Source organism: Chironomus tepperi, unplaced genomic scaffold, assembly GCF_022539635.2.
Source record: "Chironomus tepperi strain 1889 unplaced genomic scaffold, CSIRO-AGI_Ctep_v1 contig_441, whole genome shotgun sequence".
In the NCBI taxonomy this organism is placed as follows: Eukaryota; Metazoa; Arthropoda; class Insecta; order Diptera; family Chironomidae; genus Chironomus; species Chironomus tepperi.
This window is the reverse complement of record NW_027226563.1, coordinates 252818-280295: the sequence shown is the minus strand read 5'-3', so window position 1 is coordinate 280295 and position 27478 is coordinate 252818. Positions and strand designations below refer to the sequence as shown.

At 33.0% G+C, this 27478-nt stretch overlaps 1 protein-coding gene across 1 annotated transcript; it reads left to right on the top strand.

Moving 5' to 3' along the window:
- The first annotated feature begins 1031 nt into the window (after positions 1–1031).
- LOC139097888 (uncharacterized) lies at positions 1032–27478 on the top strand. Its single transcript, XM_070649843.1, has 7 exons — positions 1032–1208; positions 17502–17547; positions 23836–24217; positions 24301–24636; positions 24772–26652; positions 26718–26979; positions 27226–27478. The coding sequence occupies exons 1-7, from the start codon at positions 1113–1115 to the stop codon at positions 27247–27249; spliced, it is 3027 nt and encodes a 1008-aa protein (XP_070505944.1). The 5' UTR covers positions 1032–1112; the 3' UTR covers positions 27250–27478.

Genomic DNA, 27478 nt, shown 5'->3' with positions numbered 1-27478 from the left:
GAGAGTTGGGTGCAAAAATATCGATTGCTGGCACTTTTCATGAAAAGTAGTGGAAATTACTTTCGAGTTGCATTAAATCATTCAGTGCGAAAAAAAAATTTTAAAGCTAGAACAACTCTTTTGTTTAATGTTGAACGCGGATATTCAGTACATAAAAATTAATGCTCATTTCTTTCATGTGGAAGTAAAAAAAAAATGAAAATTTTTGCTATAGCATATAAAAAATAACATAAAAAGCACATAATAAAGAGTTCATGCTGATAATGAAAAACCAAAAAAATAAAGAGAAAATTCACATTAAAAAAGGAAAATGAAATTTAGTGTTTGTGTATCCCTTTTTATCAATTGAGGGGTTTCGAGTGAGGAGCAAAAAGCAAGCAGAAAGTGAAGAAATTTTCCTGCTGGCTTATGAGTGAGTGTAAAGAGGAAATGACAAAAAGTCCAGGATCAATTGAAAGTTTTCCACCCCAAAAAGTTTTCTTTAAAATTTATCCCCGGTTCTTTTTTTCTATTAAAGCGACTGACTCTATAGCAAGCAACAACAAGAACAAGTTTCTATTAAGTGAAATTGAAATTATGCTGCTTGCAAATTCCTTTTGTGGTTAAAAATTCAAAGAAAAAAGTAAATTTTTAAAGGAATTGAAAGATTCATGAATTTGGATAGACTGCATTGGATAAAATGTTAAAGTGAACTTCCAACATCGTCTCGACATTTCTCATTTTTATGTTCCATTCCTCTTTACTCAGTGTTTGTAGATATGAAGGAGTGATTCATAGAAATTTCCAAGTTATGTATGTGTTTAGTGATGTAAAAAAGTTTTATGGAACATCCACAAAATTGATCAAGTGACGAGTGAATTAATGGAACATCATTTATATCTAAAAAAATATTCCTATCTCCCCTAACTTGATATTATTTTAATGTGCCGATTGATTGGAAAATATCGGAGATGAAAAATTCACAAAATTACCTCATATGGTCAACATTTGGCACAAATAGTAGAATGGAATAACTTTTACTGCCAAAAAAAAAGTCAGTGAAAGTGTGAACAATCATCAAGTGTAGAGATTTATCGCCAAATTCCTGTGGATAAATGAATTAATTAGTTCGAATGAGCCTGGACGGTGAAAAAGACTCAAAAAATTCAAGTATGGTGGACATCAACTCAATTATTGAAGGAACTGTCAAGTTTCGTGATGGAAAAAAGGTAAGTTGTAATCATAAATGTGCAGATGTGGCACTTGAAGTGAATTAAAAGACATCATGAATCGACTGCGGCATCATCACCTCTTGATATTAAAATTCAATATGATATCCATTTCTATGCTGCAGATTATACTTAGGGGGAAATATTCTATCCACAAAGATTCTCATTATTTTACTATACTCAAGTTACGTCACTCAAAACGCAAACTCAACATCAAATTCTTCACTTTACTGACATTCCATCCAGAGATTCATCCCCCAACAACAAAAGCAACCTGAATTAATGTTTCAGAATATCAAAATCAACAACCCTCCTGTATATCTGTATCCTCGTCGACGTTCATTGCTCCCCGCATTATTACAACAATCTCTTGTGTTGTATCTCTATGTGTTATGTCCCTTTCTCTTTATTCAGTTCCTATTTGCTATTTTTATTCATTCATAAAATATGTGTACCTTCCTTATTCCTTATTTCTTCCTTATTTATTAAAATACATTTTTTAAATATGCGGAACCGAAAGAATCGGAGCAACATTCGAAAGAATGAAAAAAGTCATGAATTGTTGATGTAAATCCTCTCCATCGTTATGCATCATCTAACGTGATCCTGTTAATGTTCTGAAATTAAATAATTGTCATTTTGTTTGCTGTCATCCTGCCTGCTTTGTTTCTGTTTTCATCCCCAATAACGTGACAATTAAAATTTTTAAATTGCTGCATGTGTGTACAAGCGTACATCCAGTCGATTTCCCTTCGATGAATTTTTTAAAGCTCCAAAATCATTTCCATATTTTAATTAAATTTTTCTCAGCTGGATGGGCAAATTCTTTGCATGAAAATGAATGCAGAATGTAGGCAAGGACGGTCCAATAATTTTACTTACGATGTGTTTGGTATTGATTTGTTGTTGCTTTATATCTTTTACGCAATTCTGCTTTAATTTTCATATTCATCACATGGAAGTGATGATAATGAAGAAGTTTTTGGGAATTTAAAGCTACAAAATGTTGGAGATGTGATTTAAATGCTCCAAAAAGTCGTCTTAACTGCTAAACCTGAATTAAGTAAGGAATCGAGGTAAAAAATGGAAATATGAAGCCATTCAGCCATTAGACAAATTGAAAAAATAAAATAATCCAATTGCTTCCCTAAGGAATCCCATTCAGCATCCATTTCACAATTTCCTTTTATCTTTTATTTCGCACTGAATTTTTATACAAATTTCCAGCACATAACAATGTTCTCAGATCTCGTTCTGCTTCTGTTCTGTTTGAATATCTCATTATCATCAATTTCTTATCGATTTTCCATTTTCTTTTGATGCTGCAAAGAAGCATTTCCGCATTTTATTCTCGAATGTGCATTATAATGCACAAGTATCTATCACATTAGATTAGCTATGAATGGCAACAATGAAGAATGTTTTGCATATACTTTTTATGCAGCATCAATCACTTCCTTTATTCTGTAAATCAAAAAAAGTTTCCTTTTTCATTTAAATAAGGAATGGAATGGATTGTGGCAGGAGTTGAGGATGAATATGAAAAGAAATCGGAATTAAAAATGTATATAGGAACATGCGTTTTATTCTAAAAATATTGTAGGTATGTATGTTCTGTGTTCTACTTCCTCAAGCGATATTTATTATTAAAGCAACAACAACGACAATAGGAATATACAGCATCGTATCTCCATCCACAAGTCACTCATTCAGTCAGTAAATAAGCAGCAACGAAAAATAATAAAGATAGAATATTTTTGTGTCTGTATGCTGTTTGTTATGCTGCGTTAAGTCTTTCTGACTGAAAAAAGAGAAGAAAATAACAAAAATAAGGAATCACTTGTGTTTTGTGCTGCTCATAGAGTAAGCAGTAAAAAAGGATAAATGGAAGAAGTTGAACATGCTGGATGAAAATAAAAACTGCTTAAAATGAGACATCGAGGAATGAAAGGAAGCCGTAAATTTAACGGAAAGGAAAATCGGCAGACGAACTGTGCCAAAATTATAGCTTTTGTCTCGCTGCCACTGCCTTGTATTTTGTGTATGCTCAAAAATTGTATCGTTGACTGGAACACAGAAATGAAATTACTTAAGAATCAAGGAATCAGCATATAACTTGCTAGACATAAGTCAGCGACTGACTTCATATATTTGTTTTTAATTATCGAGGCTTCCCAGAAATAAGAAGAAGATGTAAATAAATTACGTGGATGGAAAATGTGTGAACATGAAAATTGTCGTGTGACACGATCTTCTATAAATAAACAGCAACAAATCAGCTTCCATGACAGCCGAAAGAAACTTATTCTTAATTGTTTTCAAACATGTCTTTGAAACTATTTTTCGACTGCTTAAAATTGATGATGGAAGTGATTATTAATGTGGAAATAATATCTCGAGTAGATCCAGATGGAATTGGATGTCTCTAAACTTTTATGCTTATATGATTTCTCAAAATTGTTCCTTCATGTCCACAAGAAAAAGTGCTGAACGAAGCATAAAAGTGGACAAATCTTGGTTCCATTTATATCCTTTGTCATCGTCCAAAATAAAAGCAGAAGCACTTAACGCACAAAAGTACAAAATTTTTTTGGGTCAAAATTCGATGAATGAAAATGGAAAGAGATTCTTTATTAACAATAATAACAATAGAATTACTGCTCATGTTGCTCCTCATTCCAATTTCTATTATTCTGCCATTATTTGCGTGTGTCTATGTGTTTTTATAAGGAAAATGAAGGAATGATAAATGATTTTCATCACTTACTGTAACAATAATAATTCACGCAATATCATCGGCACTAATACACATTAAATTCTATTCTTATTGATTTTATTATTGGAATCAAATTTGAATTATGAAGATATGTCTGATCCGAGTGGCAAAAATTAATTCTGATCCGTGCGGCTCCATCATGGAACTTTTAAGGCTCTGTTAAACCTCTTTTATCAACACCAAATGAAAGCTGCTTCCGTTTGACGTCGAAATGGCTGCCAAAAATAGGCGGCTTCCATTTGGTACTCACTTTAAATATACTAGATGAACATTCTCATGAGTGTTATTCTGCTTTTCGCTCTGAGCATGCTCTTTGCCTGTTAGGGTTCTTGATAGAGACTTCCTCATTTGTGCCACTCGGGTGAATCCATCGCGTGCTGAATGATTGTTGTGTCTTAATGTTGTGTCTTATTACAAAGCAAATTGGAACAAGACCAAATTCTGCAGTTCCTTAATGGAGAAAGTTTAAAAATTTACCTCTAAGCAGTCGCAGCCATACTGCATAAATTGTATAAGCATTCCTAATAATTTAATAAATTAAAGACAACCCCAAAGGAAGTTCCATTAACAAAGAAATAATATTTTCATTGCAAGTTCCTTTTTTTATTATTTTCCTTCTAAGAAAGCTTGCATTGGAGTTAGGAAGGAAGTAAAATTGTGCCAGAAGGATGAAAAAGAAAATAATTCTTTATTTTTGATTTATCGAATAAGCAAAACTTCGATGTTCCTTCACATCCGCTAATTTTCTTCATCTTCCATTCCTTATTTCTTTATCCTTAGAGGATAAACTTCAAGTTTTCATAAAAGTGCTTATGTGCTTATAGTTCTTCTAGCATTTTAGACATGCAATGTACTCATATGTAGAGGAAATGGTGGAAAGATGAAAGAAATAAAAAAAGTTATACGATCGTTGAACTCACAAAAATTGCTCTTTCTTCCCCGTTGCTGCATTTAAAAATTTAATTCCTAGAAAGAACCATCAAACATTGCGCAAAAGGATGCTATAGATTCGTAAAAAGACAAATACATGATGAAGGGGGTCTTTTAGATGTTAGGTGTCATTTTAATGGTCTTTTTGATAGGTTGAACCTCACTGGCTTACTGTCAACTTATGATTGTGATCTCGGTATATGTTCTGCTCGATTTCAGGAAGGGCCAATCTTCAATAATTTCACTTTGATTGTCGGACTGGGTACGGCGTGAAATCTCAGCAACCAGGAATCGTTGAGAGGTCGGATTTGAAGCATTAGCTCAGTACTATCGAGTTGCAGGCTTATTGCTTGGTTTGCTAGCCTAAAAGTATTGCTAAATGCTTTAATTAATGATTTTTCTGCTTTATTTCCAAAACCACGTGGAAATTTTCCCCTCGACAACAATTTGAAATTTTTATGACCGTTAATTTTCAAAAAAAAAAATTTGACCGTTATTTTTCATGAAATTTTTATTGTGGATTCTACTGATTAGATACTTTTTACTAACCAAATACCTTTGGCAGGACAAAAATGCCCTCACCAGAACTTTAAATAATTTTTTGTAGGCCTGTCACTTCCACCTGTACTTAATAATCTAATTAACTTCATACTCCTTTTCATATGACATAACTTCCAAATAAACCCAAAAAAACTTTTGGAAGGGAGAAAAAGTCTTTAAATATTTATGACATTCATAAAAGGATGCTGCTACGACTAATGCTCTATGTATCGCTATTAGTCCAACCTCGCTTATCATCAACGGAAGCATAAAAAAATTTTTGACATAAAAAGTTATGCATGAGGAACATGTGAGATGACGATAAGTCGACATGGAATATGAAAATCAATAATTACCCTTGAGTCACAAAACAGTCGACGAGACGATAACTTCTTCTTTTATTTAATCGACATTTATAGAATATCCAAAAAGGACTCTTCAGTTTCCTGCTGCTTTTACACATTAAATGGTCTATGCTGTGTGCATTTTCTATTCTTCTTTTGCTTTGCCTTCATATCTCATGTGTACATACGCTCAAGAGACTTTATATGTTTGTATAAGATTGTGCAATATTTGCTTGTTAGAATGAAGAAGAAGGAATAGACAAGACTTGAATACTAAATCACTTCCTGAGATGCAGTCGAGAAGCGATGATGAATAATAATGACCGAAATCACTTTGACTCAAAATTCTCTTTTTTTATGTCAAATTTTTCATTTTGTCAGAACTGCTGGAAAAAAAAAACATTTTTGGCAGATAGAAAATTTGACATGATTGACTTCATTTCGTTGCTGATAACATTTTTCACTTCTTTTTTTATATTAGAGTGGAGATGGGAAGCAGATGCCTTGTTCCTCCAAAATTAACTCATTTGTATTCATTAGATGATCTCACTTCCCCATAAAATAAAATAAGAAGGAAAAACATTTCTTCTTCTTCCTTAAAACATTGCTAGATGTGCTGCGTTTATCTGAGATTTTTTCCTAGTTTATTTCTTTTCTTTTTGGTTCCTAATATTTTATCATACAAATGTGTTGCTTTTAAATTTTTGGATACTTACATACTTATTTCCTGGAACTATGCTTTGATGTATAGGCTAGATTACTACAAAAGACTTTCTATCTTACTCTGTTGCTGGCCTAATCACAAAGTTTGTACAAATTATCCGTTTTGGACTCTTTTTAGCTGACATTCTCTTAGAATCGTCTTATGCCATGTTGCTTTTGTAGCTCCAAAACGTCATTTCCTTTGTGTATTCTAACGAGGTTGTGTTTCTGCTCCAGCAATGACCCGCAACTATTGCTGGCTTTGTCACTTAGTTTGTACTAATTCTTTATCATCGACACCTTGATAAGACATTTTCTATGAACGTTCCATTCGTCACAGTAGGTCCTCAGGAGGATGTCATTATTCGACTGTAGGTCTAGTTACTAATTAGAACAGTCGTGTGCAACCTGAGTGAAGTAGCAAACTATTGTAAAAAATTTACGTAATATCATGAACTATATGCCATATCCAGTTGCAGTCAAGGCTTACCACCAAGATATAACGCATAAAATAAAAAGTTTTCCACCTCTGAATTAGGCACTATGTCAAGTTGTCCATTCGGATGTGTAACTTTTATAAGACTATATAGCCATAACTTGCAGCCACGAAATTCCAAAACATCACAAGTGAACGACCCCAACCATAAAATCTCTTTTAGTGCTTCACGTTTGTAAAATCTCGCACAAAATTTCCATAAACATTTTAAGCTTCATGTTCAGCTATGAAATGTTCAAAATTCCTTTCAGATTTTCATGTAAAAAAATTACTTTTAATTGGAAATTAAATCACAAAGAGGAATTAAAAACTTTCTCGCCTCATCGACATCACGCAAATTCACAATTAACAATCTGATATAATTTTCTCTAATGCGGGCTTAAAGGTTCAAAGGATGAAAGAATTTATATTCATGCTGAACGTGCATTTTGCGTTTAATGTAAACTATTGTAATTTCCGTGTTTGAAGAAGTAATTAAGAATGAAGTTTTGCATTAAAAGTTGCTCATACCTTTTAAGGTGGATAAGTGGAAATGAATTTGTGAACAGGATTAGAGAAGGTGATGTCTGAGCGGAGTGGAATCTGAAAGTATTGAGACATATTTAAGAGAATCTGCCAGATTAAGAATAAGACTTCTATGGCTGAGTGGCTAGGCAACAGACCGGAAATATGAATCTCAATCTAGAGAGTTCGTGGGTTCGATTCCTATCAGATCCAATCTCCCAATCTATTATATTGAGTGCTGTCGATATGGCAAGAATTGGCACAATGTCCAGGATAAATCTGGATGTGAATTGAAACCAGTTACGATGGAACTTAATACTGAAGTGATGAATTCAACTTCATGTTAGAGTCGCTGACCTAGTAACTTAAAATGTCGCTTTTTTCATGCCTCATGTCTTTCGGGTTACTTTGTCAACTTAAATTTCATCTTATTCAGTCCCATGCTTTTTATGGAACCATTCCAATTTTGAAACAGTTCCAATTTTTTGAAGCAATAAACTTGAAATTAAACTTTTTCAACTACGACATTATCCTGCACTAAGAACTTACCCACTTACAAATTTATTACCACGATCAGACTATTGTTTACTGCAAGAAATCTCCAGACATTGATTTATCTTGCCAAACTTACATCCCATATTACTATATTAAAAAATTCAAGACTATTTCATATCTGATAGCACAATAATTTCTAAATTGTACCTCCTAAATCATCTTCGCTTCCATAAAGTTTTTGGCATAGACCAAAAAAAAATATGTACCAATATTTTAATCTCAGAAGGAAGGAAAGAAAAAAATAATTTTTTTGGACTCCCAAACAGCCATAAATTGCGACACCACAAGCCGAGAAAAACTTTCGCATTGTCGAGCGATTTTTCATTCTCATTCAGCATGGATGTGCCTAATCATGACATTTTCATTTGGGTAAACACGGCATGAAAATTTGATTGTGTCATAATTTTTTTTTTCCATTCTATTCTTCGGGATAGAGTCTAGATATGAGAAATTGGATATGAATATATTGCGGAAGATGAAGAATGTGGAAGTGGAGTTCTGAATGAGACAAGATAAAAGAATGTTATTGATTTTTCATGCAAAAATTCATTTCATCTCTTCACGTTATCAGCATAAACAGCACAAACTTCTTTTGTGATGATAAATATTTTAGGTCTCTTTTTAGCATAGAAATAGCTTAACGTGTTATGCAATTTATGGTTAAATACACTATATCAGTGGTGGGCAACCTGTGTGTCGCGGTACACCGTAGTTGTAAACCTCGACCGAATCTGGTCGCGACATACTTTTTATGGAATTTTTAATAAAATTTACCGCGGCACACAGGTTGCCCACCCCTGGACTATATACAAAAGACATATTTCTCTCCGTTCATCATATTCATGAGGGATACAGAATATCTTGAATAAACATTTGTCATGTGTTATGAGTAAACAATTTAAGGCAAATGGATAGAAAATGTTCTTTTATTTTAAAAAACTATAGAAAGGCATTGATGCGATGTCAAAAAACATCAAAATGATTAATTGCCTTAACGAATTATCATCCCATTCATATTATAATTTTCTCATACGATACATATAGAAATGACATTGATGATGTGCTGTCAATAAAATGTATTCATTTTCTCTCGATGCTGATCTTTTTTGGGGGTTCAAAAGTTGTAGTTTATGTTCTGGGAATTATATGTAGTGATTTAAGGTTTTTAGAATTTTTTGGGGACCTGGACACGCTTTTTAGTCATCAGAACCACAAAATTTTGGCCAAAAGTTGACTTATTGTTTTAAAGCTTACCTTCTTATTTCCCTGTTCGTCCAGATATATTGTGATCAATGGCCTCACTCGCATGATCCCTAAACAAGGTTTTATTCTAGACAGCTAAAAAGCAGCAATGGCGTATTGTCGGTCAAGCGACTCTAACGACCTGGGTTCGATCCCATGGAAAATCTAGTCGGATTCGGATGCTTTGTTGCTGTTTTTAGTCAAATTAACTCAGTATGTGTATTCTCGACATTTAAATTGTGGCTAATTGCGTTGGATTGCTAGGGTATTGGCATACCCTGGTCCATGCAACTGCTTAAAGTTATAAAAAAGAAAAACGACATTAATAAAAAATTAGCTGGCTCCCCAAAATTCCCTAAGCCAATTTTCAATACCAAGTGCGCAATACTATTTCTATCGACAGCTTCCTTGCTTTAGTCCAAGAGTTCTTGTTGTGAAGTATTAGATCAATTGTCACAGATTAAGATGCTTCAACAATACATATTGTTTGATCAGCCTGTCCTCAATCCAATTCATCATTTTAAACTATTTAATTGTGGCTTTTAAATATTCTATAACTTTGTTCTCGTCTCAAATTACAATATTCCAAAACCCTAAAGTAAATTCAAAAGCGTGTCAATAAAATAGAACCTCTAATATTCTACCAAATACCCTCATAATGACTTTATGTTTCACTAAATATATTATGTATTAAATGGAAACAAAATTGAGACATGTGTTTTAATTGCATGACAGAAATAACTCTGCTATTGAATAGGAGGTGACAATTGTACGCCTAGAGATGAACAAAAATGCATCATAATTGCACAAAAAATACCAACAACAAAAAAATATGAAATGTAAAGCTTCAAAAAATAAATTAACAATTTTATTTGCAATACGTAGGAAGCAAAATCATCAATATTCGATAAATCGCCTCATAAATAAATACACACTGCATATATTGCATGACGAAGGGGCTAAAAAATCAATAAAAATGTCCCTCAGGCATCTCACAGCTAGTAACAATAACTGTTCAGCCATCCGGAGAGTTGTATAGATATATGAAATTTTTATAAATTGAACCCTCAAATAATGTTTTCAACTTTATATTATTCCAGTGGTGGGCAACCTTTGTGTCACGACACGCCTTGGTTGAAAGCCTTGTTCGAAACCACAAATGGTATGCAATTCTCGGCATTTCTATAAATGTTTGACGGTACCCTAGTGTGCCGCATCGCACAGGTTACGCACCACTGTATTATTCGTATCCTACAACACATACACCACATGCAGTGCCCAGAAGTTTCGCAATAATTTCTAATTTTTTTGTTCCTTCTTCTCTACCATGAAACCGCTCTTGAGTTTTTATTCTGCTCCTTTTTTTGCTAGTCGGGTGCAAAAATAACAAATCGAATGAATGTAACTACTGAAATGTGTAGAAATGGAAAGTTTCATTGATTTATTTGTTTTCATGTTCACGACCAAAAAGTTGCTGTTTTTTCGTATTTTTAAAGGAAACAAATTTATTTTTCGTCACGCTCGACTTCTATAAAAGTGTTGTAATAATGATTATTATCTTCTCTATTGTTCTGTCTCTCCTTGTGCTGTTTGTTGTCGTCATTAAATAAATTTTCAATTTATAGGTCTTAATATTGCGATAACATGTGAATTTTATGAAAACAAATGTTTGATTTCAATTAAATTTGTGCAATCAAATGAATTCATATAAATTATTATAATGGTTCAAGGCTTGGATGATGGAAGAGATGATTTTGATGTTTTTATTAATATATGACAATGTTTTAGCTTTGATTCAAGATATTTATGTACTCTCTCAGATACAGAGTGGGGTGTCTTAGTGAAGTGGAATCTAGGGTATTGGGTCATGTATAGACGAATCTGCTAGTACGAGAGTAAACTCTCTGTGGCCGAGTGATTAGGCAACAGACTTAAAATCTTTGACACACTTGTGTGAGGACACAGGTTCGATTCCCATCAGAGACCGACCTCACAATCATTATATAAGAGTGCTGACGATATGACAAGAATTCGTTTCAATGCTCGAACGACACAAATGGAGAAGAGTCTATTTGACATCCACATGTCTGCCAAATATAAACAGCTTCCGTTTACATCCTTCGAAACCTTCTGCCAGTTCGGGATATTAAGAACTCTAGAGTGATTCTAGCGTCTTGCCATCCACAAAGTTACTTTAAGAACTGGGGCATCACTTGGCCTTCTGTATACATGGCCTGCCAACCTTAAGCGATTATCACGTAGAACTGTGTCTATAACTGTATCTTGGAATCATTATTATGTCCACTTCGGTATTCTTCTCTTGCATTTGAAACAGCTTCCAATGGGTGTTCATAAAAAAGGTTTAGCGGAGCCTTTAAAGTTCGGCGGCTGAGCCATCGTATTCCAAGAATCACCTCCTCAAATTTTCAGTAATTTCTGGCTGATCTAGCAGAAAACAACGAAATTTGACATAAAACATCAAAAACAAAACTTTCCAAAAATTTGTGAATCTCCAATGAAGATACTTCCTAAACACAAATAATGATCCCACACATCGAACCAGACATCTTTGTCATGTCAAAAACATCAAAACTTTCTACGAAAAGGGAATCACTGGAAAAAATATTTCAATCTGTCCATAACTTGACATTATTTCCATTATATCAAGCATATCATTCGACACTGTATGAGGGGAGAGAGCAGCAAGAGATCGAGAAGAAGAGAAAAAAACTTCTTAACATTAATAAAGTTCTTCCTGCCAAAAATTGCGAATTCATTCACATGTGAATGCAGATTAAGATACTGTAGTAGATTTATGACATGACTCTTTTGCCAGTTCTGTTTCATTATATTGAAAAAAAAATTATTTTCTAGCATGACAATGATGAGGGTAACAGCATCATGTCAAGATTGCGTTATTTATTGAAAAAATTAAAGATTCCGTCATCAGTTCACTTGTACAGCAATATCCTTTTTAATGGAAATACAAAAAAAGAGACTCAGCATAAACATAAAAGAACATTTTATGTTAATGCCCTCAAGTCACAGCTGTATTATTGTATAATATAGTCAGTTAAAAACAAGTGCCTCTTCCATGCTTCTTTTTTTTGTATTTTAAAAAAATTGAATACAAAAGGTGTATTAGAATAACAATGACGGCAGGAAGACAGGTTGTCATTCCACATACATTCAATTTTCTTAGTGATTTTATGAACTCACTTAAACGAGAGGAGGTCTTCAAGTTATGATAATCCAGTCATTGACTTATTCATGATGTAGGAAGAATGATTTGTCATTTTTTTTACTGCATGTACTTTATGAACATCCTGCATGTACATGTACTGTGTTTCGATTATCATGTGATTACTTTTAAACTATATAGTTATGACTGTCAGACTCGATTGAAGTGTTTTTTATGAGTTAGGGAATTAGTAAGCAATCAAATTTTACTGCTTCACTAAAATGAGTTGAAATTTTTGAGAAGAAACAAGCTACTGTTTGCTATATATGGATATAGCAGGGGTGGGCAACCTTTATTTTTAATGGCACACCTTCTACCCAAACCACACATGCCATACGGTTCATGACATTTTCAAAAATTCTTTGTAGCACAAAAGCGGGCCGTGGCTCGAAAGTTGCCCACCACTGAAATATAACAATAAACATTTGATGTATTTCATTGGATTTTCAATTTCCCCCTTAAGTCATTAAGATTCAAAACTAGATAATGAGGAAAATCATTCGACAAAAATCAAGCAAACAAACTCATTGTTTGATTTATTTCGGGAATTGAGTAAGTAGCTGTAAAAAAGTCATGACAATTAAGACTGATAATGAGTTTTTCTGATGATATTTATGAATGGAATCTTAACGACTTAGATATCTTTGAGATATTTTGTTGACACAATTTTTCGTGTGAATTTATAAATAGATACTCCTTTGTAGCTTTTAATACTTTAATGCCTCAAAGTGTAATACTTAAAGGTAGGAAAATTCAGGAAAGGATTATAAAATAAATTAAATTTTAAGTCAATGCTTCTCAAAAGATGTAGCTTTGAAAGACTGGGATTTCTTCGATTATACCCTATTAAGTCACAAAACTGTTGAGAATAAACCAACCGTCGTTTTATTTTCAAATTTTATTTGCAACTAAAATCAGTTGTTTTCCCCTTGTTATAGTTGTAGGCCCCTTCATGTAAATATTTAGTCTGTTTTCAATTTTCAAACAATAAATATCATATTGCTTTTTATTCTCGTCTAATTATATATTTGCCCGATATAGACTTATAAGTTCCTTCATTTACAAGTTATTCCTGTGACTTCAACAAATTCAATTTCCTTGAATTCAAGATATTTATGTCAATAAATATACCTAGCAATTAAAAAGATTAACAAGATCCAGTGTTAATATTAATGCGATTAACTCTTTCAAATAGACATCAATTGATTCCTCAATGAACTGCCTATTTACATTAGATCTCAATCTATTTTCAAATACGAATTAATCAATGCCTTTATCTCAATTCATTGTGCCAGTATAATCTCATTAAAATAACAAAATAAAATAGACAGCTAAGCATCTTTTTCCATTTCCTGTTCTCGTACTCGTAGGCTCATCGACATAAATCAACCCTTAAATCTCAATTTAATTGATTTATGATGAGAATAAATAAAGATTCCAATTTTCCCACAAAATTATATTTTTTTATGCTTCCACAAATTGATTTTTCCAATGAATTCAGCTTTTTTGCCTCAATTCCCACATAGATCAGAGTCGAATATCACTCAAACTAATTCTCCAATTTTAACTTTAAGCACATAATCTCATTCAACATTGGAATAAGGAAGAGAAAATAGATGTGAAACTTTATTTTGTGCTGCATGATTCCTAACTTCACTCCTCTACACAAAAGACTAATATAAGAGTTTGTGTAAAGCTTTCGTCAAAGGAGAATTTCCTCTTTTATCAAAAAAGTTAGTCACATTCAACATCTGTCTAAGTGCTTATATTCAGTCGCTGATTCATTCATTCGTTCTTGACTTGGATGTGCTTTGATAAAATAGCGCACTTTTTTCTACTAATATAAATATTTGAGTTTGTGCTTTTTGAGAAACGGAACATATATAATAAAAAGAAGGAATGTGAAAATCTTTTATGTATGTTGCCATACATCATAAGCATACAAGTTAATTACGACAGTACAACAGCAGTAACAACAGCGAAAGATAAATATTGAGATAATATTTGTAGGGATTTTAAGGATTCGGGAAATTAGAGTTTGATGTAGCATATTGAACTTCATATAAGTTCAGGATAACTCCGAAATAACCCGAGTTGATCCGACGTAACCCGAGTTGACCCGACGTGATCCGACTTAACTCGTCACTCTTTCCATTTCGACCCCGTCTCGAGCACCCTTAATTCCAACAAGAATCCCTATGATGGAAACGATGCTCAGATGTGCGGAAATCTTGATATCATTTCGAAAACTGCTTCTTTGACTGAACACACAGCACCCGCATAATTAACCAACATTTTTGTGCGTTTGCGTTGTCGCAAGTGAAAATATTTAATCAGTCAAGTGTATGCAGGAGAGGCAGGAATTTTTATTTTATTACACATGATTCCCTTTTTTTTTACTCGGTAATAGAAGTAAATATTTTATAAGGTAGACACAAGGAACTTAAAGCTCATTTAAATTCAGAGAACAAGGCAACGTGCATATTTATGCTCAATAATAAAATTGAGATGGAGACTGAAGATTTATGTGAATTTGAATTCGAATGATATCACGTTAAGCATATTTGAAGATTCTCAATCGACTTTTTTCTCTCTTTTTTATTGTTTTTATTTGCTTTTCCAGCTACGGTTTTTTCGTCTTCCTTTATTGTTCTTTCCACTTTGTTACTCATTTCTGCAATTTTCCTTATTTTCCCTCCACAACAGAAAAATTTGCATTTAAATCTAATTTTTTAGCGCAATTTTTGAAAATATGCAGCTTAATAATGCAATTTGTCTGGTTGGTCGACTGCTGGTTTTGAGTTATTGGCGCATTACATAGTCTTCAATCTTGTAATCATTCCTAAATTCGATAATTGATGATTTAATTTCATTCATAATTAATTTACCATTCCTGAAGTTGGCAGCGATTGACAAATTTTACACGGAAATTTGAATTTCGAATGACCGTTACAAATGTTAATTTCTGTATTTTAACAACTTTTTAAGAAAAAAAAATTCAAATTTTCCAAATCCGTTAGAAAATTTGAATTTTAAAAAACCGTTAAATAATCAACTTTTGATCCTTGGGACGAAAATGCGCTGAAGTCACTGAATAGGAACGAGCACTTTTCTAATTTTTTCCTTATTTTCTTTTCCTTTTGTTATTTTTATGAGAAGAGAAAGGAAAAAATTTATTTCAATCTCAATTTCACCTGAAAGAATTATGCAGACACAAGATGTTGTTGTTTGAGTTTTAGAGGAATGAGATTCATGCTCAGGCAAATATTTTGTAATTCGGTAGGGGTCAAAAAAGATTAAACAAATATAAAAAAATTTTTGTATGTAATTAAAAACATTATATACAACATCAACCGCAAACAAATGAATATGGATACAAGACAAGCATATGAATAAAATATACTTTGAGTGAATTGGGATGTTTGAATAAAATTATAGAAATTTTATGAAAAATTTTAATGCGGTGAACATGACGCATTTATACACAAATGTCATGAGGATTTCAAATTTGAATTTATTTTGTTTGAGGTTAGGTTTGAACCAGATTTGAATTTTAAAAAAACATTTTAAGCTGTCTTTGAGCTATACACGAGCTATATTAATCATCTGCATTTTATGTTGACAAATCATATGAATATGCTGATGAAGCTTGAAATTTATGGTAAAAAAGTTGTTTCTTTCATGAAATTTCAAATAAATCTCGATCGACAGTGACTGTCTTTGAAGATTTATTGCTTTAATGAGCGTTCTTTAAACGTTTTCTCATATCCTTTAGTGCTACGTCAATTTTAAACAATATAGGATATAAAGTTATTAAAGAGTGCCCAAAAAACCATTAAAACTAGCATTAACTTGCCATTATAGGAAGTAAGTTGGATTTGCTGAAGGCTCGGTCTTGTCGAATTTTAGAGATCGAGACTGAAAAAACTGGGAAATCTTAGTCTCGGTCCCAAGAACATGTAAGTGAACACAAAGTACAGAACAAATGTGATTCATGACCTTCCAGAGATGTCGCCTGAAGTTGGCTCTATCGCTGCTTCACTTGCCAACACTATCTCTATCAACAGCTTTCTTCCCAATATCCTAAAGTAAACCTGACATTTATCAGGTATAACCTCAAAATAGCTTTATTTCAAAAGACAATCTGTGACTACAATCAGTTCAAACTACTACAAAATCTGGTTCCTTAAGCAAAGCTTTACTTGATTGACCAAACAAAAGATGTAAACATGTGTGAAATTGCTTAACCTAGCCTCGAGTGCCAAGCATTCTGTATTTCAATTATATTTACATTTAATGCTCTGTATTCTTTTTACAAACAGTTCATAAAAATCATTTTTTAAAGCGCCATGCAGCAGAGGGAAACTCATTCAAGCAAGAAATATATAAATTCTGTCAATTTTTATAAAAACAAAAATGAAGATAAAAATTTTTCCGATAAAAATAAAATTCTGCATTGCGAACGATAGTAAATTGGTATTGAGGAATGGGGAATCACAGCCAAATGTCACCATTTCCTGCCTGTCTTGCAAATGAGAAAAAATTGCACAATTTTTCGGGACGGAAAAAGAAGAAAAATATTTTTTATTTCCATTGTTTTTCCACTGTCTGGTTGGTTAAATTCTATTTAAAAATGCTTGCAGCGTGTTTACTTTAAATTAAAAAACCCGACAACCTCAGAGCGATGTTTATTTGCTGCTGTCGTTTACTATTTTATTTTACTTTACTTCTTTTTTTCATTTCTTCTTTGTTTCTTTACTTCTAAACTTACTCATCTGCTGATTTTCACACAAAAATTTATTTTCCGTGTATTCTACGTATGAGAGAAATGAAGTTATGGAGTTGAACAACAAGATGCAGCATGTTGAACGATTCATGAAGTGAAAAAGAATAAATAATAATGCAATAAATAAAAAAGAAAATTTTCTAAAATTTTTCCCATTTTTTCTTCTTTTCTTTTCAGTGGAAATCACGATGGTGTGTGATGAGAAAGTTATCACCCGTTGCAGGTAAATTCTACTTTTATTTTCATACTATTAACATTACAAATTTACGGTATGCTATTCTTATTTCCCATTTTTACTGCATTTTTGGAAGAATTGAAGTTTATAATCTCACTTCGTGATTGTCTGTCTGGATGAGACATAAGATCTCAGCAACCAGACATCGTTGAGAGCTCGGATTTGAAGTATTAGCTTCGTACTATCGAGTTACTGACTTATCGCTTAGGTTACTAGCTTATAACTGTTGCCAAATGCTTCGATTAATGATTTTCCTGCTTTATTAACAAAACCCTTCGAAAATTTTCCCCTCGAAAAAAATTTGAAATTTTGTTGACCGTTAAATTTCAAAATAATTTTGACCGTTATTTTTGATGAAATTTTTGTTATAAAATCTCCTGATTAATTCCTTTTTGCTATCCAAATACTGATGAGTGTGAAAAATGCGCTCAAGTCTCTCAATCAACAACAAAAGGATTTTCAACATTTTTTAAATTCCTCATCTCAACAATCTGGGGATGTAATTTTTAAAGTACAAAATCTGCTTCAATTTTTCAAGATTTTTCACTAAATGTTATTCTGTGAGATTTTCTTTAAAATAAAGACTGAGGATGTGAAGTTTTTACATCAAGTATATTTTTTGTCTGTATCTTAAAGTTTAAAAGAGAAACTTTTGAAATATAAATTTTTCATAAGGATTTTACAAAGGATCATAGACATCAATGGCATTTCTTTACCTATGAATTTTGAGTTTTAAGGAGTATTAAAGTCCATTATTTCGATACAATGTAGTGAGTAAGATCCAAAAAATTTACTAAAAGTTAGAAAACATTCTTGGATTCAGAGTTGATCCTTAGTAACTGTCTTGCTGCAATTTTAGGTCAAATACAGGTTCTCTTTGCTAATGCAAACCTTTGCTAGATCATAGTCAAAATCTGATCATAGACACCTTTGTATCAACTCTGCTTGAAACCATGACTAGTAATGCCCCATATTCATCCAACCCCATACTCATAAATTCAAAGTAGAAATTATATTTATGTATTAAACAAAACAGTCGGGCATTCTTGAATTAGTCTTGGGACTTCAAAAACCTCTTGTGACTTTACTTCTCTTCAGTATTTATTTTGCTCTGAATTCTAATGACTTCCTTCAATTTATAGCTCCCTTTACTAATAAATTTGTCTTCCTGAGTATTGAAATATATTGACTACGAATATAATTGAAATTCCTTAGATACGTAGGCTTAGAAATAAGAATAAGTAAAGAAATTGTCAAAGATTTAAGTATTTTTTGGGGATCCTGAGATGTTTTCTGGAGGGGACACTGCTGAGGAGACAGTGGCCGAAAGTCTGGATCCAAGTGAGCGTGATTCAGGCTTCAGAAAAGATTCAATGTAATCTGGTTTTGAGTTAGAATCAAGTTGGCCTGGAGCCGGATTTTAAACCAATTCTTCACCATGTGCTCTTTACGGATTTGTTGTCCGAAAGGATTCAAGAGCCAATTCTTATACCCACCTTCATCCTTGTCCTGATCCTTCATGAACATGCTACGTAATACATAAACAGCTACTTTGTCTAAATGTTACCCTGAATGTCACTCAAAGACAACTAATATAAAAATTACGACTCAACACTTTTGAACATAACTTGACAGTTCCACGAACTCTTAACAAACTTAACCCTAGCACGAAATTTCAATACAATAACGTATGTACGTTACTGTATAACAATCAATTCAGAGAGCAATGAATACTTTCGCATTCAGCAAGAGGAAATTAACTTTGAAATCTGATATATCCTTGCATGCATATCTGACATTTCAAGTATATTTAATTCAAGCAAACAGCACTAATTTGAATATTGCATTTCTTATAATCATTAAATCCATTTAAATGCGACATAAAACAAATTTTTATTGCTTTGCAACACATTTTAATTCCATTTCGGCACATAATAAATAACATTTGTTGTCGCATTTCTCATATTGTTATGGATAAGGTAATGTAGGCAATACCATAGTCGAATATCAAAGTAAGGGGAAATGAATTGGAAAAAGAAGGTAAAATATAAATCATAATTAGACGTGAAGTCTTATGAATGAATGAATTTTGAACCCTAGGCGTAATTTGGAATTCTTAAAGGTAATTTTCATGAATGTTCAGGATGAGGGGGAGATTTTTATTAATTAGTCTTTGGAACTGAAATATTTCATATAATTTTCAGTTCTCTTATCGAAGATATTGCTATTGAGTTTGAGATAGCAATTTTGGAATTATGAAGAAAATTGTCTGCGTTATCAGAAATGAGGAATTTTATTGATGAAGTTTTTTGAACTTTCTTTGGGATTTAATCGTAACTTACGTCTAACTTTAAGTTAGGACTGACTTCAACGCATTTTTGTCCCCAGAGATCAGAAATTGAAAAATCAACGGTTTTTACTATTAAATTTTCTAACGGTTATTCAAAATTCAAATTTTTGAGTAAAATTTCTCATTCGTAGCCAACTTCACGGATGTTTGCAAATGAAATATGAATGACATTAAAATCATTAATTATCGAATTTATGAATGATTTTTAAGATTTAAGATTTTATGTTACAAGCATCAACATTATGTTAAGAAACAGTTGGTCTCTCTTATTTGGTCCAATCAGACAAAATGATTTATTAAGGTGTCTTTCTTCAATAATCCCATAAAAATCAATTTAAAGTTCAAATATCCTTCTGGGAAAATTCCAAACTTAATCTTTGACAGAAACTTTACAGACCATTTTATTACGCCTTATTGACTTCAATTTAATAAATTTTTCAAGTCACAGTTACCTTAGTAATTTTTTTAGATATTAATGACTTTTGGCCTATTAATCGACATCATTGTATTCTGTTCATTCACCTTTACTTTCCTAATATAGACTTAATCTCATCTCAATCTCTCACCCACATAAAGTTGATTTTAATTACAGAACAACTCTCAAAAAACTTACTCTGATGTTTCTTTTTTTGCCTTTTGATTTTATGGTTGAAACTATCTGGGAAGAAGAATTACTCGTTTTTTAAAATGTACAGAAAAAATTCTTAATTAACGTAAAGTTTGCAATGAGTTTCTCTAGTTTTCATTTACTTTGACAAGTCTTCCGACATGAAATTTCTCCTAATTATATTCCTGCATTTGGTACACAGAAAATGAATTTTTATTCCCGAGAGATACAAATGAAGAAGGCGCAGAGCTTCTTTTATCAAGTGGAAGCAGCCTCCGTTTGGCGTCCATATGGTTGCCAAAGATTGCCACAGACTCAATCGGCACAAATTATACGTTGATTGCCAAATAGATTGCCAATTTTAATCTAAACTGCCATTAAAATTGCCACTGAAAGGCGATTTCCATTTGGTTGCCATGCTGCTGATCGGGATAGCCTTAAATCTCCGTGGCAGAGCATCCTTCATTTATGTCACTCGGGAATTTACATTCAACTGCATGAAAATTGTAAAAGGAACGGAAAGACAAATTAATATGAATGCAAATTGTCATTAATCCTCAGGAAAACAAAAGAAGCATAAAAAAAAGTTTTTCATGAAAAAAGCAATTGCATTTTATGAAGACACATAAAAGAGCATTTCATAGTAAAACTCATAACATCACGCAACCATTATCCTCATCCCATCCCACTTTCATTAATCAACATAAATTACAATAATAATTTTATGCCGAGCTCCTAAAAATGAGGAGAATATTCCGGCTGTATTGTACAATGAAATTCTTTTTTTTGTTACGCGGGGACCATGAAAATTTATGAAAAATATGGATATTTTATTCTATGCAATGGAAAAGCAGTTTTACAGTTTCATTAGCAGTTAAAAAATTACATTCCATAATCATAAAAAAAGAACATCGGTCTATGGACATACAATGCAATGACAAAAATTAATAGAGAGATTTGAATGCGGGGATGAGGAACTTTGTTGACTAAAAAGATGTTTTTTTGGATGTGATCAAATTGATGATCTGAGAAGGAATATAGGAAGATATGCACTAGAGTCAATTTGTTGTAGAATTAAAATTGTCTTTAGCTACATAAGTGCTTACTAGGTTCTTACAAATTATGAATCTGGAACGGATCTTTTAAAACAGTTATGGGTAACCTTTGTGCCACGACAGTCAGTTAAAGATGTCAGCTTGCTAGGCCAAAATAAAAGTTATCCAATCTTGTAGTTAACCAGAGCACTCATTCATCTGCCCATCACTATGATGGTTTAATTAATGGTCTCTACCGAGAGAGGATGAGGTTGGTACATGCTGGAGTTAACGATTTAAGAGAGACGATAAGGTCACATGGTGGAGTTATTGAGCATTCACATCACCTTTAAGAAACCAGAAGACACAATGACGAAGAAATGACCAAAAATCCTGGTTCAGGCCAGCGTGACTATGTTCCTAGGCCAGAATCCAGCCTAGAATTAAATCCTGACACAGGAAGTAGTCAACTCGAATGGACAAAAATACATTTTAACTAATTGTTGGCAAGCTAATATCCAGTTGATGACTAGTTCTAACATATTTTTGTCTCCTCAGGCAAGTTAACGTGTGGTCTAATACTACGCCATGTGCATTCCAGAACTGTTGCTATTCATCAAATCCCTTATCCTTTGAAGTTCAAAACTAAAACTGTTTACATTTAAGCAACACGAAATGAACAGCACATTCCAATTAAGAGAAACTTCAAAATTCTCACTTCCAACTCAGCCTCTATCCCTTTCAGACCCGACATGATGAATAATTTTATTTTATTTTATTTACGTAACAAAAAACCACTTACATCCCAAAGATATTTTTTATGCACAGAAAAAAATATGAGACATATTGAAGTGGCAGGAGATGGGACTGTAAAAATGCTATCATAGAAACGTGTTAGAATAAAAAAACATAGAGACAGAAAATTACAATTGCCAGATGTGCTAAGATTTTTTTTAGTCTCGACAATCTCGTCTTCTTCTTTTTAGTCTTACTCAAGTTCTCCTGTTCATTGAGATTGCCCTAGAAACTCATAAATTATCTTCACTCATTGCCTCATATTAAAAATATTTTTGTATTTATACTTAATGCTGTTTCGGACCAATGCTGATGATTGAAGAGGATTTCTTCTTTCATTTCATTCCCATGATAATCAATTCTATTTCATAGTCCGTACCCACACCATTGTGAGGAAGTTTTCAAACTGATAATAATAATGTTAGAGCGTCACGCAATTGATCATAGAATCATATTTCATGTTCAAAATTAAGACAATTTCATTTATGATGTGATAAATGATTTTATGATAAAATTGAACAGACTTCTGTTAGGCATTTTGTCGTTTTAATTTTATTGGATAATATTGTGTCTTGATAATTGCTTTTTTTGATGTCTGTTTGAGGATTTAGTGGTAAATTTTAGAGTTTTGAATTATTGGAATGAAAATACCGAGAAACAATTGAGTCTAAGTGGTTCGGTGGGTGACTCGGTAGTCAACGTGAATCGGTAGTGGAATGGTTTAGCCGTCGGTACCCAATTGTTGCAATACTTACCATGTGATCTTGGGTTCGAAAATGGGCAAGAGAAATTGCTCACTTGTCCTTTTCTGAATCGCATATAGAGGAATCAGGGCTCAACTGTCTTCCTTTGTAGACTCCATGCAGTAATGTAATCAAAGGAGTGGTTCTAATCTGGTATTCCGCTGCCCTCTCACTCGTTAGCTAGATATATACAAGTAAATTACCAACTTAATCAATTTCATATCTCAAAGCCTACCCAGTTTTTTATGAAAAAGTCGACTCATGTTTCTTTGACGTCGACGTAGTTTACTTCGATCACTGGTCAATTGTTTACAATCATGATGAAACAAAACTCATGTTTACAAATTCCCTTTTTCATTGAACAACTCTGCCTTAATCTATATAACTCATAATGAATGCTATCAAATTCGATTTCAATAAACTTCCTTTCTCGCAAGTCAAAAACAGTCACGAACATCCTGATCTCTTTTTTGTTTGCATTAAATTTTTATCAATAATCTTGTGGCAATAAAAGTCAGCAAATATCAACATCATTAAATGAGTGACATATAATCTTGATAAAGTTCATGCCCTTCCTTAATTAGAACACAATCATCTTCCTTTCATCTTGGTTAGCCAATATAAACAACAGAAAGCAGTCAACAACATGAATATACATAATGTATAATCCATGAAATCTAATATCTCTTAACATATGTTTATTATGCTCTGAACCTGATTCTTATTATTTGTTTCTGTTCTCTCCAGATTGTCTACATCTACAATTTTATAAAGATTCAAAGGAACGATATAAGAATGGCCCAACAAAGGCTTCATTATCTCTTGAACATTTCCTTGGAATTGAATCTGGATTTACATTGGATAAGGAGAGCAATACAATAGCAATTCTATGTCAAGATGTGATTGTTATTTTGGCATTTGATACGAGAGAGATTCTGATGCAATGGCAAGTGAAGATTTCATGTAATCTTGGAGATGATATTCAATATTTAGTGCTTGTGGCATCAGCAGCAACAAAAGTTAAAATTCCACCAGGACCAGCACGACTTCACATTCAAAATCATCGATTTTGTATTACAACAGGCATTCCCCCAAGACTCTCGGGTTTATGGAGTCTAGCACACTTGAGGTAAGTTGTTGAATTGACATAAATTATCATTGAAAAAAGGCTCTTATTGTTATCTCCATCTCTTTATCAAATTAATAATTTAGACGTTACGGCGTTGTTGATAATCGATTTTGCTTTGAGGGCGGCTCATCGAGTGGCAAGTGTGAAGGATTTGTGGTTTTAATTACCGACTATGGAGATGAAATATCTAATTGCTTTAAGTTAGCATCACAGGGAAAATTAAATAGTCATAATCGATACACGAAACCAATTGATAGTCCGAGAAAGATGAAGGATACTCAAAGTATAAAGTGTGATTGTTCGTCGTCTTCATTTTGGCCATCACAAGAATCACGGGGATTGGAAAGTTTTATTGGTTGTGATTCTTCGTCGATTCTTGACGATATTGATTCTAGTGATGAAGTTAGTCACTTTTCAAGGTAAGAAATTAACTTAATAACTGTCATTTCAAATTTGAATTATTCTGCGTCATTGATGCAAAAAATTTCGCATCATGTGCTTTTGTTTACATTTAAATAATTCTAAATTTTATTTCCATCATTTTTAAAACACAGGAAACGACTAATGGCAATGGAGAGATGTATGAGTTGCAGTTCAAAACGTAGTTTAGTACCGACAATGTCAAGAAGCTCCACAATAACGGAATCTAATCAGGAAATTTGTTTTGGTTCGTCATCATACAGAAGTACGTCATCGATTGATACACATCATCAGAGGATTTGTGGTAGTAAGCCAACACTTGATCGAATATCGATGAAATCTCAGGAAAGTTGTGGTAATTTCTCAGAATATTCAATACCAAGACAATTTCCATTTCATCCTGGTCATTCACATGAAGCATCATCAGTTCGATCATTTTCTGTGCCACGTCATGAACCGACAAAAAGTTTTGTTGGCTCTTATGATAACTATGACTCACCAAAAATTTTATCTCCATCAAATGAGAATCAAATGGAAAATTACGATAAGCCAAAGAGTGTAAAAATGTACCTTGAACAGAATGCAGGTGGTAGACATACAATATTTAATGGCGATCATGGTAATTACGATATGCCAAACATACACTGCTGTGCAAACGGACAAAATCGATTAATGAATGATGATATGAAGACAGATTGTACGTGTCATCGTGTCATGTCATGGGCAGATAATTGGATGCCATGTCGACGAGGAACGGGAATTGAAAATACAGGAATACCTGTATCGAGACTCGTTCCAAACACGCCAACACCCACATCCCATAAAGTTATTGCTCAAGAACCTGCCAAATGTAAATTAAATGATTTTTCGAATGCCGATAAAAATGGACTATATGCAATCGTTGATCCAGCAAAGAAGCAACCAAAAAGACTGAATGAAGAACCATCTATAACAGCATCATTTCCAAGAGCACAATCTCAAACGCCGAATGCCAATTATGCAAATTTAGAGTTTGCAAACTCATTAGAAATTTATGAAAACTCACGGGAGGTACTGAAGCGTGAAAAAGTGCTCACATCCAATGATAATAATAATAAAATATGTAGTAACGGCAATGCAAAAGAGAATTTATTAAATCATAATAAGGAAAATGAGAATTACTTAGTTATGGATGTAAATGAAAGATCAAAAACTTTCCCCGGATATATTTCAATGCATCCGAAGAATTCTATAAAGCCAATGACACCCGTAGTTGTAGAAGAACAGATAGAAGAAGTGGTAGCAGTGCCACCAAGACCAAATAATAAACTTATTTCGAGTAAAATTTTGTTAAATTTAGATGAAAAGTCTCATAGTAATCCTGATCTTAACCGTCCATCATTAATGTTAGATGAGAAGCATGAAATAAGCTCAACAACAAAACTAGTATTTAAGAAATCATCATCTGTAGATTCATTTAGGTTTATAGAGAATGAATCGCTTAATGCCGAAGACGAAACGTCAACGTCAACATCAACATATCAGGATACGACAAAAGCTGATTCCATCATAAATAATTCAAAGCCAAATGAGCACATTAAGGTTGTGAATGTACGATATGCAGAGAATGGCTCAAAACAACCAAATCGCGATTCATCAAGCTCAAATGATTCTGGTGTGTCAACAGCATCAACAATCATACCTAAACATTATAATGAATTCGAGTTACCATTAATAAATCAAATCAAAAAACGTAGGCAATTAAATCAAACGAAATCATGTGTGCATGCATCGCTTATTCGACGCTCTAAATCATTCGATCCATTTGGTGATTTAAGTTTTCAATTTGCAACACGTAAAGTTATCGGAAATGGACATTCAATTGTACAGAATAAAGCTGGAAAGTGTCCAAGTTTAGGTGCAATAATGACGAGTCATATTGATTCAAATAGTACCAGTAGTGGAACATCCGATATGTCTGATTATATTGAAACACTTTCATTATCGAGCAGCTCTTCAGATGCTGAAGCATTAAAGTAATTAAATACTTATTTAACTTTATCAAGTATCGCTCTTAAAATATTGAAATTATATTTTATAGAAACAAGAATAATGGAACTCATATGATCAACACGATGCGTCCACGTTCCGGAAAGGAATACGAGAAGATTGATAGATCTGCAATAAGTGGTCTGGTGCAGGCATCAAGTCACACTAATTCAATTTCACCCATTTCATCGTCAACAACATCCTCATCAAATCCAAATTACGTTAATATCACACCTGTTCCCGAGAATTCCGAATCACCAAGTCCTGGCTACCAAAGCTCTTCATCGTTACAAGAGGAATTTGCTGTGATAAAAGTAAGCTTTGCTTTTGATTAATTGATATTTTATAAACAGTAATGCTTTGTGATCCGGAAGGCACATGGTGAAGTAATGATCATAAATCTGGCGCTAGGCATGTGTGACTCTGGGGTCAGAACAGAGTCAAGTCAGTCACGGATCGAATTGTTGGCCATTTCTATACCATTTCCTCCGCGGAAAGCTGAAAAAGCTAGAGTTGTGAAAGGTCACTAATTAAAAAAATTTGATTTTATCTCATTCCAGGAACCAGATGTTGTGGTAGAATAGAAGAAGAATTAGGTTAACAATTAAGTAGCATGAAGGAGTTTGCAAATTGAAACTCAACAATTTTTTATAATCAAACGTCTTCGAAGTTTTAACAGTTTAAAGTATTATCTCAACGAAATGTCATGTAAATAAAGTCTACAAAATGTATTGTCAAGTCCAGTCCATAAATGATATTCTTATTTTGTTCAAAGGTATAATTTCCCTAGCAGACAAGTAGCATGCTCATGAG